This window comes from Aptenodytes forsteri, unplaced genomic scaffold (genome assembly GCF_000699145.1).
Source record: "Aptenodytes forsteri isolate BGI_AS27 unplaced genomic scaffold, ASM69914v1 Scaffold17, whole genome shotgun sequence".
In the NCBI taxonomy this organism is placed as follows: domain Eukaryota; kingdom Metazoa; phylum Chordata; class Aves; order Sphenisciformes; family Spheniscidae; genus Aptenodytes; species Aptenodytes forsteri.
Window position 1 is genome coordinate 850,443 of NW_008795027.1, and position 16,959 is coordinate 867,401.

The 16,959-nt window shown below is 47.3% G+C and overlaps 1 protein-coding gene across 1 annotated transcript in view; it reads left to right on the plus strand.

Annotated features, from left to right (window-relative positions):
- Positions 1–16,959, plus strand: part of LOC103896224 — a 33,113-nt gene that overhangs the window by 2,043 nt on the left and 14,111 nt on the right. The window contains exons 2-6 of the mRNA XM_009276023.2: positions 5,985–6,058; positions 6,579–6,664; positions 7,512–7,551; positions 8,303–8,383; positions 16,619–16,726. Of these exons, the coding sequence (XP_009274298.1) occupies positions 5,993–6,058; positions 6,579–6,664; positions 7,512–7,551; positions 8,303–8,383; positions 16,619–16,726 (381 nt within the window). The 5' untranslated portion in view covers positions 5,985–5,992. The remainder of the gene's footprint in view (positions 1–5,984; positions 6,059–6,578; positions 6,665–7,511; positions 7,552–8,302; positions 8,384–16,618; positions 16,727–16,959) is intronic.

Sequence of the window (16,959 nt, forward strand, 5' to 3'; positions counted from 1 at the left end):
CCCCCCCCCCAACAGCAGTCTCTATTAGTAGATAATTGGGGGCATATTCAACTCCAACACACCTTCACCTAAACTCATTTCTCCTTTTTCAATTACCTTCTGCTTGCAATAGCATGCAGGAAAAAAAATCATATATGTTTCCATGGGCTGGGGTACAGCTGGACAGGAGAAATGTACAGTGCTTTGAGAGGTTACTGAAGCAAAAATGCAAATTTTACAAGTTTTGCCCTGGAGATGGAGCATGCTGAGGAGGGGTGCAGGCGGTTGAGATGACTCTGCTTGCAGGAGGTAACTGTTAAGACTTTGCAACTCAGCTGTATTTGGTTGTACACCTGCATCATGTTTGCCTTTAATTTTCTCTAACTGGTGGATGCAGCGGGAACGGAGAAATAACCAAAACATATAGTCTGTAATCTCAAGTGGCTTCAATATATACTTTTCTACAGTATAAAATATTAAAAAATTGGGTTCCAGAATATCCCCAAATCCAGCCCAAGGTTGAGAACGTGATGCTATGCTGTACTTCCTAAAAAGAGGAGATTTTACTGACATTTTACTGACATTTTCATTTTCAAAAGCCCTTCTGCCAAGTGATGCTGGATCTACAGTTTACCTTGCAGCAAAATGGTGAAGTCGAGCAATACTGTCTGATGCTAGTGCAGCCTGACAGTATAAAACCTGTGTAAAACCAGTATAAAAGCATGTAAAACTTTTGTACTTTCCTTGTTAAGGGGGCAAAAAGAGCTTCAAGAGACTGAAAATTCAGCAGCTTTGGCTCAGATGGGTTGCTTGGTAGCATCACCACAGCTACTCCGTTCAAAGGCTGGGAAACTGCTCTCTGGTCAAGGTCCCAACAGCAAAACTGCTTTGCGAGGAGGGTTTGGAGGAGTCAGATCTGTAATCACGGTTGCAGTGAATTTCTGGGAGGACATCTTAAGACATGCTGATGTGCAACCACCTGCAACCCTCTGCAGGGCCCATCAGCTGAGCCTTTGATGTCTTGGCTCCAGTCCTTAGACCACATCCATTTGCATTTTTGATGGATTAAATTCTGCGTACAGGTCTCACGTCCTGGTGGACTTTGATGGAAGTTTGTCCTTGTTTTGTATAAATTGAGCAGTGAGAGGAGGACCTGGTGGTGAGCCGAGGGCTGCAGATGGGGCCTTGGCAAGCAACCTCTGTAGAAAGAGGTGGCAGTGTCTGTGTCTTCTGCAGGTACTGGCACAGAGGGAGCGAACCAGGCAGGGTGATTGCTAATGCGTTTATAAGCAGGAGACATTGCGTCATGGTTGGGGGTGGCAGGGGATGTGTGTGTGTGTGTGTGTCCCGGGGCCACGGCAGGAGCAGCACTGCCGCTGGGCCGTGGGAAACGCTCAGTTCCTCTTCTGGGCAGCGAGCAGGGTTGCAACACAGAGGTTGGGTGACTGGTGGCCAGAGGTTCCCATGCTCCTGGCCAGGCTGGTCCTGGCAGGTACCACCCCGTGAGGGGTGGCAGAAGCTCGGCAGATCTTACTGGAAAAATATGGGACTTTTGGTGGAGGGTTATAACAGTAAACCTGATTTATGGATAACAATTTTTGCACCAAGTCTTGGATTTTTGATGCAGACACCTTCTTTCCACTGCCAATACTTGAGATCCCAGCTGGTGAATTAATTTCAGGAAAGTTGTTCTCATCCAAAATTTGGATATTTTATTTCAGGTTTGCTAATGGCTAGATAGTGTTTAATGCAGGTAGGCAGTAACATGCATTTTCAGTAAGTATCTTTAGGCTTACTGTTGCTGCGATTAATTTTTAATTCTTTAAATTGTAAACTGGAAGCTGCAAGTTTTAGTGTGAGATGACAGATTGTGGCGTTTTCAACTCATTCTTTTTAAAAGGAACTAGTTGGTAACTCTGTTTCCCAGTTGAATTTAAGTGTGCATGGCTTGGGGGTTTCTGTTGCTTATATCCTAGTAAATTTATGTAATACTATTCTCGCATTGTTCACATTTTCTTACCATTCCTGTTCATAGCTGCTTCACCTTGTGTGTTTGTCACAGGAAAAAAACAAAACTATTTGCTGAGAAAATACAGTACTCACAGGAGAAAATTGGGTGGCAGGCTTGAGAAAGTCATTTGAGTGGTGTATTTAAAAAAAAAAATAATCTTCAGTCTTATATAGGTATATGGAGAAGTGTGGCAGGTACAGGCTGTGCCTATTTCTAGGCAGCCTGTTTATATCAGGGAAGAATGATGTGTTTTGTCAAACTCTCCAGAAAATAAATGTCTCAGTAGTTTTCATATACACAAGGTGTCATTTCCCTCAAGCAAATGCTGTAACTTCATAGAGTCAAACTACTCTGGAGTTTGAGTATGTGCAGAATTAAATAATAAAAATATCCATATCCAATATCTATATTCAACATAGGCTGTTACAGAGCTAAGCTATATTCTGTTCCCTCTCCAGAGTACTTCGAAAATCACAAGCGAGCACAGCATCGCCTTTGTACTCCAAAAAGCAGCAGTGTTGCAGTCAGACACGAAGGCTGGTGCAGCCACTTGCCATCTCCATCCCTCCCACTGCCTTCAACCATTTTCTCTGCTTTCAAGTTTTTTCCTAAATGTGGACTTTTGCACTGTTACAGTAGAAAGAGAAAACAAATGTGCACATTCCAGGCATGAGATGCAAAACTGGCTCCTTTGCACCAGTCTGGCGTTTCTGGCTGCAGAGAGGCTTTCGCAGAGGCGGATGCCAAAATATATGTGGTCTTGCTGTCTTCTGCTGTGTAAACCCTCCCATGTTACCGAGTCGCTCTTCCTCTGGTTATTCTGTGACAGAGCGTGGTCAGACACATTCAGAATAACTTCCACTTCATAAAGGTCTTGAAAAATTGTCCATTTAATTTGATGTACAGTTTATTTTTTCCCTCCAGTCTGCAGAATATTTGTATTTCTAGCAGCACATAAAGGACCTCATTTGAATTCTTTGGCCCCATAACAACCAAAAAACAATGTCAGAAGTGGGGGAGTGAGTTTGCCTTTGAGTTAAACTTCGCAGAAGAAAGATGTGAGAAGGAGAAGATGCAGATATATTAGATGACACAGTGAGACAGTTACTCAGACCTTGCTACTTTGAAAAATGAAGCTGTGATTAACATGTATTGAGCAAAATTCATGGGAACATTTGAAGTAAGAGCTGCAGCTTGGAAAAATAAGAGAACAAAATACACTTTAATATTTCTATCCTTGCTCTGTTTTGATTGTGGAGCCAATAATGGGGAAAGATACACCCATTCCTGCCATGAATTTGAAGAGTTTGCTTTTTTCCTGGTGTCTGTATAGATGAGTGTAAAGCAGTGAAATGCCTGTGCTGTTGGCTGATAACGTGTCACAGAAGAGCTGCCCTGGTAGCCCTGATTATTGCGTGTGGTTTAATATTTCTATCGCACCGCTGGCAACTGGGAGTGATGGTTGCTTTCAAAATGAAAAGTTAGGGAAAGATGGATCTCCCAGCCATCTCCATCTGTGCCTGAAAGACACGGTGGCAACGAGCAGGTTGCATTAAGGAGTTGGTAAGATGAGACAAATAATTGCTTATGGACATCTGAAAGTGCAGAGAAGTGGGCTGAGTGTTGGAGAGCACTGATGCTTTTGGTCATCGTATCTCCCCCAGTTGGTTTTTTTTATTGCTCTTTTTTGTCCCCTCAAGGAAAAATCATGTTCTTCACATCATCCCAAGTGCAGCGCCTTTGGCTGCTCTGGCTTGCCAGGTGCCAAGCTCTGCCACAGCCAGCTGTGCAGTGGCTCGCTGGGATGCAGCTTCAGCCGGAAGCTGGGGTAGTGTGTCCTATGACAAGAACCCTTCAGGTTCCTCCTGAAGGGGAGGTCAGGATGGCTCCTGGTGTCCATTAGAGAGCTGCAATGGCAGCTTGGAGTAAACTCGTTCTTGAGCACCTATTGCACAGTGTTTTATCTGTGGGTAGCAGTGCTCCTCTTCTCTGCAAGCAGGTGGTCACCACCGCTTTGGGAACAGACCAGAGCACAGCAACACAGGATTTACTTTCCAGCTTTAGATGCAACACAGGAGTCAACCTGCTCTTTTTCATTTTCAAAAGGCTTTTCAAAATTTTGTAATTTCTTGTGGGAGGCTTTCAAGTCTGTTCTGCTACAGGGATCCCAGATGTTCCAGGGACCTCTTTTTTTCAAGCCTTACAAGAAACCTCTGGACTGTATTATTGAAGTTGTTTAGCTTTCAGATGTTCTGAGTAAATCACAGGATCATGCATAATGTGACAGTGGGGAAAATATTTTAAGGCTGTGGTGGCTCTTAACGGTTTTTTCCCTTTTTACAGCAGGTAAAATAGGCAAAACCTCCTTAGAGCAGGCAAAATGCAGTCTGCCTTTATAACAAGCTATTCTAAGAAGCTTTGTACTCTTTAAGTGTTCAAAAACTTTTCCAAACACTAAGCAGTTTGCAACTGTGGACTAAAATTATTTTACCTTGCTGTTCTTGAAATGTGTGGTATCCATTTGGGACCTGTGGTGAGTCAGCAGGACTCTGAAGGACGGAGCCACGTAGGTGATAATACAGCATGACTTCGCAGTGCTTATCCTGTCCGCACCGAGTAGGGTTTATAATTCATAGCAGAAGTGTGGGAAAAACTTAAAAGTATTTTAAAAAGCTTTAAAAAAAAAAAAAAAAAAAAAAAAAGCAACCAAGCACTGGGGAAGGGGAGCAAGGGGAAGATCCCAGGAAGATGTATAGCTCTGGGGCTGGCTGGAGTTTGTCTGTTTACAGAGCACTTGGGAATGTGGTCAGTGGGCTGGAGATGAGGCCATCCCCATTGGCTGCCTGTCCTCCGTGCCTGGGGGCTGCCACAGCCAGGACTGCACTGCAGCAGCATTGCTCCCACAGCCTGAAGGTTTGGATAACGTGATTTGCGGTAGCCTGGCTTTAGGCGGTGCCGTAACTGTTGCGTGGTCTGAGCTGGGCTGGTTGCGGGTCCATAGAGTTTCAGAGGAGAAGGACTTGGTAGACCTTCCCTCTGCCCTCTTCCTTGCAGCCACCCCTGTGGACTGTGGTTCCCCTGGGATTTTGTCTGCCCATGATTTCTCCTCAGTGTGTTAGATCAACCTTTTCCTTTGGTGAACAGTGAGAAACTAGTTATGGCTGGATAGGGAGGATGCTCCTTTGGGCTTGTACAAAACAACACTCAAGTCACATTTGACGTGGGAAGTTATCTTGCTTGTACATATGTGTATGGGACAAAGCAGAGCAGTGGGCACAGACCTCAGGGAGCTAGACTGGGCCTTGTTTAGACCAAGATTGGTCCATCTCAGAGTAGATGGGGACTCTGCGGTCATCTTGCTGCTGTGTTGTTTTTCTTTTGGGGGTGTTTATAGAAGCTAATCATCTAGAGGCCAATTTACTTGTTGCATGCATGCTTCAGTAGGCAAAAACTTCTCCTTTCAGTTTCTCCTTTGATGTTAAATCTGCCTTCAGATGCCCCTACAGAGCATCTCATGGCTTCACATTCATAGCTGAGTGCAAGAGCATGGTGGTTTGCTGTCATCCACACTAATGCTATGCTGTGCAGTGCCCAGCTGGTGCGCAACCTGTGCAATGGAAGGGCTCTGTGGCTGGTTTGCATGTCTCAATTTAAAAGCACAATGTCCTTCGTACAGGCATGTATGTGCCTAAGAACAAAGGCACAGCGTCTTGTCTTCCAGCAGACAAGACTCCCCCTTGCTCAAATTCAGTTGTGTCCCCATGCAGAGAGCGGGCAGCTGGCAGTCCTACTGCGTGCAGGCAAGCTCCATGCACGCTCTGTACAGGGGCTTTTCAACCTCAGCCTAATTTTAGCTATGGGATACAGCTGGTAGCTAAAGTTGTCAGCAAAGGTTTTTTCTATTAGCACTTTCCTAAAATATTTCCCATGCTGTGAACACATTTACTTATCTCCTTCCCTGCCCCCCCCCCCCTTTTTTTTTTTTTCCTTACAGCTTCTGACATGAAGAAAGATATAGAGTCTTTAATAGCCCAGGAAAAAGCGGAGATCGTTGCCAAGTATGAGAAGGTACCAACCTTGTGTTTCTCCCCAACATACTGGCTAAGGCTGAAGCTATTTAATCGATTAGGATTGCTTCGAATAAGAACTTCTGCCTCCCTGCAGGCATCGCCCCAGTAACCCTCATGCCATCAGGCTTCATGCCAGCTCTCCCTGCCTGCTTCTGCCTGCACATACCCTCTCACTGCATCCCCAGAGTTACTTGTGGATCCTGTGTATGCTCAGCACAGATACCGAAAGGTCCTGGGCTTCTAGTGCTTCAATGCTCCCTTTAACATCAGGATGGCTTATGCCCAACAGCACTGGTTTCTCTGATGTGCAGTCCTTCCAAGCCCATAGCAGAGGCACACCAGGGATGCTGGACAGGCTGAACTTGTGCATTTTTCTCTTGCCTGTGTTGTATTTGTCTCTTTAGAGCAGGTTTTGGTCTCCTGGCTCTATGCCTTCTAGCATGTGGGGAGGGAGGGATGCGGGCACTGGGGCATTCCCGATGCTGGGGCTGGCTCACGGGTGTCCTTTCTGCTTTCAGGGCAGGCGGGAAGGAGCTCAGATTGACCCATGGGAAGATGCCGATTTCACACTATATAAAGTTACAGACCGGTTTGGATTCCTGCAGTAAGTCCTCCTGCCCTCACCTGTCCTCTCTGACCCGTGTGTCTGTGCGGACCATCCATCTGCACCGAGTGTGGCAGACCCAGCATCTTTCCTATAAGGCACTCTGTGGCTTGGCTTGATCAATCCGAAATGCAGGAGGAAAGACTAAATGTGCCTCCTTCCTCAACCACACACATTCAAACACTCTGATGCTTTGAATCTGCTGCAAGGCAAGGCTCAGAAATGGCCTCCCATCACAAGCCTGGTGTCAGAAGGTACAGGCTGGTGCTCCTGTGCCTCCGTGGAGGCCTGCGGTGTGTCGCAGAGGGAGAGGCTTTTGCATTTGCACCTGATGATTCAGTGAGGTGTAGGAAGAGATGAGACAAGATATCTGATCGTTCTCGGTTCCCTTAGGAAATCCCCATCCTAAGTGAGGCGCAGATGAATTAGATGCACACCCTATGCCTGGGGAGAATGCTTAAAAGAACTATTTTTATTCCAAATGTGAACAAAAAGTTATAATAGGTGTTTTGTGTGCAAAAGGGGGAGTCGAAGCAATTGCTGTCCAGAAATCTGCCCCCCACCCCGTTTTAATTGCTGATCATGTGTGTATTGAAGAGGAGCTTTATGTCCAAAATTTCCAGCTATGTCCTGTGCTTGATTACCCCCAGCAGCTCCCCATAGGGTGGTGGTGTTTTGGCTGGTGCTTCCTCTGCCTCTTCCTCATCGGGGACAGCTGTAGGAAAGGCACGAAGCCGCTGAGCTGTATCTCCTCAGGTGCCCGAGGTGGTCCCCAAGCTGCAGCACCCCACGCTCCTCCACACCCTTTCTTGCCCATAGAGTAACCGGTGACCTCTTGCTTTTCCAGCGAGCAGGAGCTGCCAACCCGCACGGCCTTGGAGGAGAAGGTGAGAGCTGCCAGCTCTGTTGTCATGGGTATTGGATCCTTGTCACACTGGCTGCGGAGGGGCCTTTTTTGAGGAAATGAATGTGCAAGTGAGAGCAAAGCAGGCAGCCAGCGCCCGCTGGTCACCGCTACTCGCGCAGAGGTGGGAACTCTGCACAATACCCAGCTGTTGGAGCTTCTATTTTGCTGGGTCAGGCATCTCCCCTCCTCCACGCTGCACTGAAATTGCACCTTTTAAAGCAATTTTGGGCTTTTCCCTCTGCTTTGGCACAGCGCTCAGCAGCTGTGGCTTGAAAAGGGGATTGCATGTGCAGGGGAAAGCAGTGGAGGTTGTAGGTAACAGTCATCTCCATCCTTATCTCCCCTGAGCTGGGAGCAGGTCCTCTGTTAGGATCCTGCTAACTGGGACTAAATAGCATCTTGTTTCTGCTGATCTGCTACTATGATACGATTTGAGGCTAGCTGAACCTGCAAAGATTTTTGTTGTCAAGGAATACTCCTCTTGGAAATGCTTTCTCTATGTTAAGCCTGTGTGTTTTGTCGTTTTTACCAATGCTGCTTTAATTACTACGTGTTGAAATTACCAGTGGAAAGCTTGAAATTACCAAGCACCTGTGGATTATTGCCATCCCCGATGCGAGGTCTTTGCATAGGAGTTTAAACCTAAAGAGAATGAAGTTTTGTGTTTTCAGGAGGTATCTTCTGGGGCTTTTTTTCTTAAATTTGTCTTGTCGTCTTCCCCCTTGCACCAGCAAAAACAGCAAGAAATCGAACGCGTGGACAAGTGGCTAAAGATGCTGAAGAAATGGGGCAAATACAGAAACAGTGACAAGGTAAGGAGGAAAAGAAAGAGCACGTGTCCGGAGGGACAGGTACGGTGCATCCTTCCAGTGAGGCAGGCTTTTGAAAAGTTGATAGAGAAACCAGAGATCACTGGAAAATATTGCCTAATTCTACCCGTTAGTCTTTAATATTTTAAATCTTTCCTTAAAGTTGCTGGATTACCAGTCAAGGAAAAAGTCCTGTTCTGACTAGCATAGTTTTAAAAATGGTTTCCTAAATGCTGCTGGCGTGTTTGCACTTCTGCTTCCCTGTGCAAGGAGGAGCACAGCAGAAACACTTGTGTGCCCAGCTGGATCCCTGCCCTGAGAGCAGAGGGCGTTGCAGGTTGCTTCTGTGTCTCCACCACCTGAGAATGGCATGGGAGATGTGACTGATACAGTGCAGCTGATGTTCCTTGTAATTCTCCCTGGAGGGAGAATTACTTGTCTAGGGCATCACCTAGATTTTGTATTTTGCTCCTAGCTGTGCCTGTGAGAAGCCCCTTGGGTGCTTAAATATTACATTGTGTGCACCCATCTGTGGAAATCAAGGATGGAGACACCAACCTTGTGTCTTGGCTTTGGTGTTCAAAATAAACTGCATCAAATGCCACTGCAAAACTGAGTTGTTTTTAATAAATAATATTTGTAATATGTTCCTATTACAAACCTCTTGAAACAAAAAACCCGTGAACCTAATGACAGGACCCTTGCTGGGTAAGGAGAAGAGCATCACGCCTGACCTGCTCTGCTTATGGCGCTCTGCGCAAGGAGAGGGCTGAAGCCCAGCATCACTTTGTCACCGTGGCCTCTGCAGCCTTCTTGTTCGGCAAGAGGAGCGGGGTATTTGGCTGTATTGCTTCTAGCTCCTGCTGAAAGGCCTCGGGAGAAACTTGAACTCGGTTAAAAGGTTGTGCAGAGGATATCTGCATAGCTGCAGGGGGGGCATTGAGCAGAGCACCCCCATCGCCTGGCCATCCACAGAGTGATGTCAGGTTCACCCAGCCAAAGACCAGCTGTAGTCTTGTCCTTTTTTTAAAAAAAAAAACCCAACAAATTCTTCTCTCTGTTACAGCAGGGATTGGGTGGAGATGGGCTTGGGGTTTTATAATCCTTCTGTTCACTTCAGGGTGGTTCTAATTATTTTGTTCATTGGTGCTGCTCAAGGGGAAAAACGGAGGCTCTCCTGTGGCTTTGGTTTTTCTAATTAGAAGTTAGCACTAATTGGTTAGTGGCCTTGTGGGTAAAACACCAAATTCCAGCAGAGTGCAGGGAATTCCTTCAGGTCCTGGAGGATGTTTGGAATGCGTAATGATGAGTGTTTTTAGCATGCCTTGGCTTCCCTGGGTCAGCTCTGTTACAGCAGGGATTGGGTGGAGATGGGCTTGGGGTTTTATAATCCTTCTGTTCACTTCAGGGTGGTTCTAATTATTTTGTTCATTGGTGCTGCTCAAGGGGAAAAACGGAGGCTCTCCTGTGGCTTTGGTTTTTCTAATTAGAAGTTAGCACTAATTGGTTAGTGGCCTTGTGGGTAAAACACCAAATTCCAGCAGAGTGCAGGGAATTCCTTCAGGTCCTGGAGGATGTTTGGAATGCGTAATGATGAGTGTTTTTAGCATGCCTTGGCTTCCCTGGGTCAGCTGGTGGGGACAGACAGGATCTGGGGTGAGGGGTGTATGGAGCAGTAGCAATCCCTGTCTGTCTTTTGGATTTACCCCAATAATTAGCGTGTGTGTTAAGCACGCTGCAGCTGACGTCGCTCAGGTCTGCTGGATGGCAAGGGGCTAGACTGGCAAGTGGGTTTTGAGGGTCTTTGGGTCAGAGCTCTTGTAATGGAATAAATGATGTTATTCATAACAGCCCGTAAATAGTGGTTGACTCTTGGGCACACATGTGGCATTGTCCCAGTGCTGGGGGACTGGAAATGGCCATCCCCCTTCCCAGCAAACAGAGAAGCAGCGCTTGGCCCCAAGCAGGGCAGGAGCAGTCTGGTGACCCCAGGGAGTAGAAAGGAGCTTTGGTTTCAGTCCCATCCAGCCTAACACCCTGCTGCCTTGTGCTGGTGCAAGTGCCGGCAGGAAGGTCTGTGCATCGGGGCAGCCACACAGCATTAAGTGCAAAGACCCTGAGAGACACAGAAAAAGTGCTTTAAAAAAAATAATAAAATTAGGCTGTATCCTTCACCTGCATGTGCAACCCCATGCTCTTGTGTCAGGAGTGGGGAAGCTGCTCGGAGATTTCTGTTGCCATGGCTCAATGCAGCTCAGATGTGGCATTTCAAGGACCTTATGCTGAGATCACAGTCATCCTCTTCAGATGGTTATGGTTTTTTTCTAGCTAAAGTAAATGTGACAAGCCCTTGATCTGATTTTTCTAAAGCAGAGTGGGTTGGTTTTGTTCCTTCTCTGAGCACTCAGGCTGTCACATCTGCATTGCACGTTTCCTTCAGGTTTGTTTTTGGCACTTCTTTGCTGACGTGATGGAAGCCCGAGTGTCACAAGACAGCAGCTCTGTGTTATTTTAATAAAGACTAGGATGTCATCTTTGGAAAAAACCTCTTACTGAAGACAGGAGCATTCCCTTTGATGTTCATTTTGATAGACTGTGCTTTATTAGAGGGGGAAAAAAAAAATCTTGTTGCAGGAACCCTAGGCAGTTTCACAGGGAAGCTGCCCTGATCTTGGCTCTGCTTGAGTGATGTAGAAACCCGTCTTATTTTCCAGACTGGGACTTTCTGGACTTCAGGGCCAACCTTTCAAGTCCCAGTTCATGTGCTGGAGCTGGCAGACACCTGACCGTATCGAGTGCTTGAAGAGGGTCTCTTGGCTTATCAAGGCTGTTGTGTTTCGCAGCATCTTAGTACCTGATTGAGGCTTAGGTTGTTGTCTCAGCTTCTGTGTTGTGAAATGTCAGCAGGAGGAGGGAGGTTGTCCTGGGCACTGGCCCCAAAGCAACCACCTGTCAGCAGATGAGAAAGCAGCTTTTTCAGACCTCCAGCATGAGTCATCACCAGAGAGTGGCAGGTTTTGCTTTCTGTTCCCTCACCTGCTGCCAGTGTGCATCCCTGCATGCTGCTGGTTGCAGTCTGAGTGTTGTGGCTGTCACAGATTATAGGAAATAAGGCTGAAAAAAACCCTCAAGAGGAGGGCCTCTTACAGTCCCTAGCCCAGGATGGCCCGGCTATGCCTAAAACATAACCTGTTTCAGGATGAGCAACAAATAGGATTATCTTAAAGTGATGCCCTGGGGTTCCTTGTGCTCATCACCACATCAGATCTGTCTCCATCTCTGTGCTAGACACATTTCGAAGTGATCTGATTTAATTTCAGTAGCAACATCAACAAAAAGTGACACCAGCACAATTCCTCGCATGGATGGGGTTAGACTGATGCAATGGTGCCTTTTCCTGGCTGTACTTTCACAAGGGAAAGGGTACAAAAATAAAAGAGTCCATGCAAGGACCACACTGCTTTGCAGAGTTAAGGTACATCAAACCTGCAAAGAAGTGCTAAAATCAGGGTTCAGCACAAGGAGGCTCAGATGGTCTGTGTCCTCCTCACTGCTGTTTTAAACCTGAGTTTAAATCCCAACCTGACTTTGCTTGGGAAGGTTAGGAAATGGCTGGTGCCGTGTAAGAATATACACAGTTAAGGCAGCACAGTTTTGCAGAGAAAAAAGAGGCTGTGCTGTGTGCACTCCAATAGCAGGATAATTTATTCATTGTAGCCCTGAAATAAGTGGATTCAGCCAGAAGTATCAGTCCTAGGAAGAGGATATGACCTCTGCATCATTTGCAAGCTGCTTCTCGCTGCTGGCCATGTGGGATGGGACCTTTAGAGAGGGATGTCTTTGGCCATAGATGTCTGGTTTTTAGGCAAAGCCTGTCTTTGTGCACGGGAGTAGCCTTGTCTCTGTTAAGGTCACGGGAGTGCAGGGCACTTAATCCAGTGCATGCCAGCAAAGCGGTTTAGGATGAATCAGGGCTCTGTATGGACTGACACGGACCCCCAAGAGCGAATAATCTGCTTACACTGGGGAGAGCCAGCAGACGTTTGTCATGGCAGCATCGGCTGAAGTCAGGTCTCCCGCCCGCAAATGCCATGGGAAAGAAAAGCATCTGGGAGCTGCAGGGTGACTTCTGCTGCTCGTTTTTGCCATTTTGGAAAGGCAGGTAGCGTTTTCCTCTCCCCCAAAGGTAGCTCTGGTAATAAATGTAAATGCCCACCCATGACACATCAGCTTTAGGATTTAAATTTGCCCCTGCTTTGCTGCCGAAGCTGCTGGCACCCCATCTGGCACAGCCAAGGCTCCAGCTGCAGGGACAACAGCTGAGTTGGGAGCAACCATTATCCATACAGAAAGAAAACCATGCACAGCAAAGTCCAGGCTGCTGAGTGTCTTGCATGGCCACATCATCAATTAGCCTGATTTGTGGTGCAAAAAAGAAGTCCTCTTCTCCAGGGTGGGGGTGGTGATGGTGGTGGTGGAGGCTTCACCCACCACTCCAGGTGAAGATTTTCACAGCTCAGCTCCCCCAGCACATCACTGGTGGAGGAAGTGAAGGAGTTCTTCCTCTCCAGAAGGATCACTCTTTGAGCCCTAAAGGAACTGAGGAAGGGGGGCTGCCCCCCACTTCAGGGTGTTGGAGATGTATGGTGAGTATATGGAGAGGCTTGAAAGTGAAATTGCCATGCATACCCAAAATTTGGGCATTACTCCTGCAGTCTCTTCCTGGTGGACCATGCACGTGGCTGAGAAGCTAGCAGTGACAGACTCCAAAATGTGAAAGTGGGCTGAAATGTGTATATGCTGCTTTAAAAAAACAACCCACCCCTCCCAAACCCTTTTTAACTTCAGTGTCTTAACTACTGCAAAAAGATGTTCTGTGTTTAAAGGCAGTGACTCCACCCCTCTAATTAAAGACCTGGAGCACTTGGTTGGGTACTTCTCAGAGGAGATCTCTGATGCAGGAAGATGGAGCTCAGGTCTGTACTTCTATAGTCTTCCCATCCCATCTACTGGAAAGAAAGTTCATGGGGAGGGGAGAGATGGGGATGGGGTGATGATGGCCTCTGTGCCACGAGCTTTGTATATTAAAGCCTAGAGAAAGAAGATGATCCTATGGCAAAACCCGGAGCAAGTTTTAAACACGGTGGGTTCAGTCTGGCACCGCCTTTCTACACAGTACCTTGAGCCATCGCTTTGACCATCAGCATCTCCATTTGTGAAATGGGATGATGCCCATTCTTCCTGCCGTGTGTTGGTCTGTCAGTCTGCATGGGGCATGGTCTAGGTGCTCTCTTCCCATCTGTAAGGGCTGAGTGGTTTATAAGAGACAGAAGATGGTGACCTTGAGGGTTGTTTTTTCTTCTCACGTGGAGCAGGAGTTGCCATCACCTGCTGCCTTCCCTCCATCAGTTCATCCCAGCATAAATGCTACTTTTAATGATAACTTCCCTGTTTTCCTTCAAGTTTCATGACAAAGGAAAATTGCTCATTTTTCCTCCGCGTGACTCACAGCTCTGAGGTTTTATCACTTTCACGTCTGGAGGCGGTGGGAGGAGGAAAGCCCTTGGATAAATAACAGGGAGGCATTTCAGTTCAGTTCCATCTCAGCATGTTTTGTAACTCCCCTGTTCCTGCCACACTCTCATGTGGAGAAAATCATTAGAGACGTTTACTATATGCCAGTGAGGGTTGAACTCATTAAAGTACAACAATACCAGCTCTGGGAATTCAAAACAAAATTATTTTCTTCCCACAGAGCTAAGCATCATCTTCTGCCTTGGCAGCTGTCAGTTGCTCTCTCCTAATCCATTGGAAATAAATAATTTTTTCTGAATTGGTGATTTTATCTGAATTGGTACGTACTCCAGTTTCTTGATCCTGTCTCAGCTTTTGCTTCATGAAGTCACAAGTCACAGGTGCCAGGCTTTCGTGGACACCTTACCAGTCCCACTTTGGGGATGTGGTTCATCTAACCCTGTTGCTTTGTGTCTCCTGATGCATTGCACTTCTTTCGTCCTGATTTAATGACTCTCGGGGAATGGGAATCTCTTGTTCGTCTCCTTGGCCTTTCAGCTGTGGGGATGAAGCTGTCTGGCATGGCGTGAAGGTTTGCTGTCTTCCAGAAATGCCTCCTCATCTGAGCTTGGACGAGCAGGAGTGGCTCCCCTGGGTGTGCAGATAGTGAATCAGTGATGTCCCGCTTAAAATGCAGGATGCTGTTGAATAGTATGGTGGCCTTCCATGGTCACGTCTTGGTAGTGAGATGCTTTTTAGTGGGCAGCTCTTATTTGGTGCGTACAGAGGGGAGGGCAGGATCTTGCAAAGGATTTCTGTAGGGTATGGTCCTGGCTATGCATTGGACCTTCAGAGCTGGTGCTAAGCAACACCTGGGGCAGAGCAAGCATTTGGCAAGTGCTGAGAATGGGGTTTTAAATGTTGAATCTCCATTACACTTACAGGATCAGGATACATTACACTTACACTTTCTGTGTCAGCGGAAATACTGAAATATTTACCATAATGTGGTGGAAAAGTGTTCTAACACACATCTAGCTCTCCTAGTACTACATGGGGGTCTTGGCATTTATTACATAGCTATTTTATATACTTATTTTGACTGGGATAGTGGTGTTATTTCTTTGCTGTCCCCTAGCCTGTCTACTTGAACCCCACCTCCTGTCTTGTCTTGTACTAGCTCTTTGGGACAAGAGGCATCATTGCTGTGTTTTACACTTGGTAGGTACAGTGCTGCCATGCAAACAGTAACAAAACGAGGAGCGTGTGTTTGTGCATGCATCTGTGCTCTGGGAGGCTGCGAGCCCAGGTGGGTTGACAATGCAGTGTCATGGTTATGGTCTTTATAACCTTGTGCACAGGCTGTGTTAAAAAGTCAAGCTAGAAGTTAAAAAGCTGATGGTGCGAGATGGGTCAGAAAGGAAAGGTAACAGGAGCAGATGTTCAGCTTGGTGTAAGAGATGCAAAGTCAATGCGGCAGGACCATGTCCAGAAAACCTTCTGCTAGGATCTTGATGCTTCCCCGTGAGTTGCAGCCCTTCTCTTGCATCAGCCTGAAACACGTGAAGCAGAACACCCTATGGAAAGAGAAGAGGGATTTTGAAGGAGGTTGGATGCATTTGTACCAGGCAATGCCAGTAGCTCCAGTTGATTGCCTAGTTGGGCACTGCCCTGCTCAGCCCCTAGCTCATTCCCATGACCAGGAATCCGGCACCTCTGTCCCCTCCCAATGAATTGCCCGGTGCTGAGGGATCGCCATGTTGCAGTGTAAATCCCTTCCACAGCTGGAGCTTGGGCACATGCAGCAGATCCTTCAGCATACCCCAGGGTCCTCAGGAACCTGGAGGAGTGCTGCAGCTGGCTTTGTAGTGCAGCTGCCAGGCGTTTCATGGGTGGGATGAATGAAAGGGTGGAAAATATTCAGAAATGAGGCTTTTTTCTTTTTTATGAAGCTTTTTCTTTTCATGGAAGAAGTCAGGGATGGAACAAAAGCTCTTTTGTCTGTTTTCCATTGAAATTTAATGGTCTCTTTAGAGAGAGGGGGCTTTATGACAAGAAAAAAGGGAAGCGGCATCTGTGAGATGAAGAGAATATGTGGAGGCAGGAGGAGGGACACATGCACGTTTGTCCCCAATCCCCCTCCTTGCTTGAGGAGTACCCTGCATGTTCAGGGGAGAGCCCTTGGTGTAGCCCACAGTATCCTTTGCCGCTTGTCAAGCCATGAGAGTTGCTGTGGACACGTCCCTGTGGCTCTCATGGTAAGGGCTCTCCTCTCCAAGGGGAAATGTATTTTTCTCCCAGTCCCTGAGGATCCAGGTGGAGAACAGCCATGCCAGGTCAGATCAAAGGCTTCAAAGTCAAGGGTGCTGCATCTGGTCCTTGGAGAGGAGTCCAAGGGCAGGCTAGTGTACACAGAATGAGACTGCTGTGAACCACCTGAGATGTCTCCATGTATAAAGGGGATGGTCCGTATCCAGCTCTTCCAGTAAGGTTAAAAGCATGAGATGTGGCTTGATTTTGACTCAGTAGGTGTCTTCAATGGATGCAGGTGCTCAGCTCATCCATCAGATTGGAGATGCCCTCTTTGCACCAGCGCAGGCAGAGGAGGTGATCGGTTGGGGTGTCTGCTCAGGTGGCTGGTGGTCCACAGCAGCAAACCATGGAGCAAATCTGTTCTGCCACGAGCAGGACCAGCTAACCTTGCACATGTTTCCCTCCTTGCAGATGTGCCGGCGAGTCTACAAAGGGATCCCGCTTCAGGTGCGAGGCCAGGTCTGGTCGCTTCTGCTGGACATCGAGAAAATGAAGAAGGAAAATGAAGGGAAATATGAGGTACGGGCTCTTCCTGGAAAAGACAATGGGAGCAAGGTGATGGGGAGGCTGGTTTGGTGGGGCTTCACCAGCTGGGGCAAGTCAGACCCATGGTGGATGCAGGCATCTCCATCTCCACCTGCATGGGCAGGAGGGAAATGAGGGTTCATACAGGGATGCTTTAAGGGATGGCAGGACACACCCAGCCCTTGCATCCTCCCGTGTAGGGTAGCGGCATGCCGAGCGCCCTACGA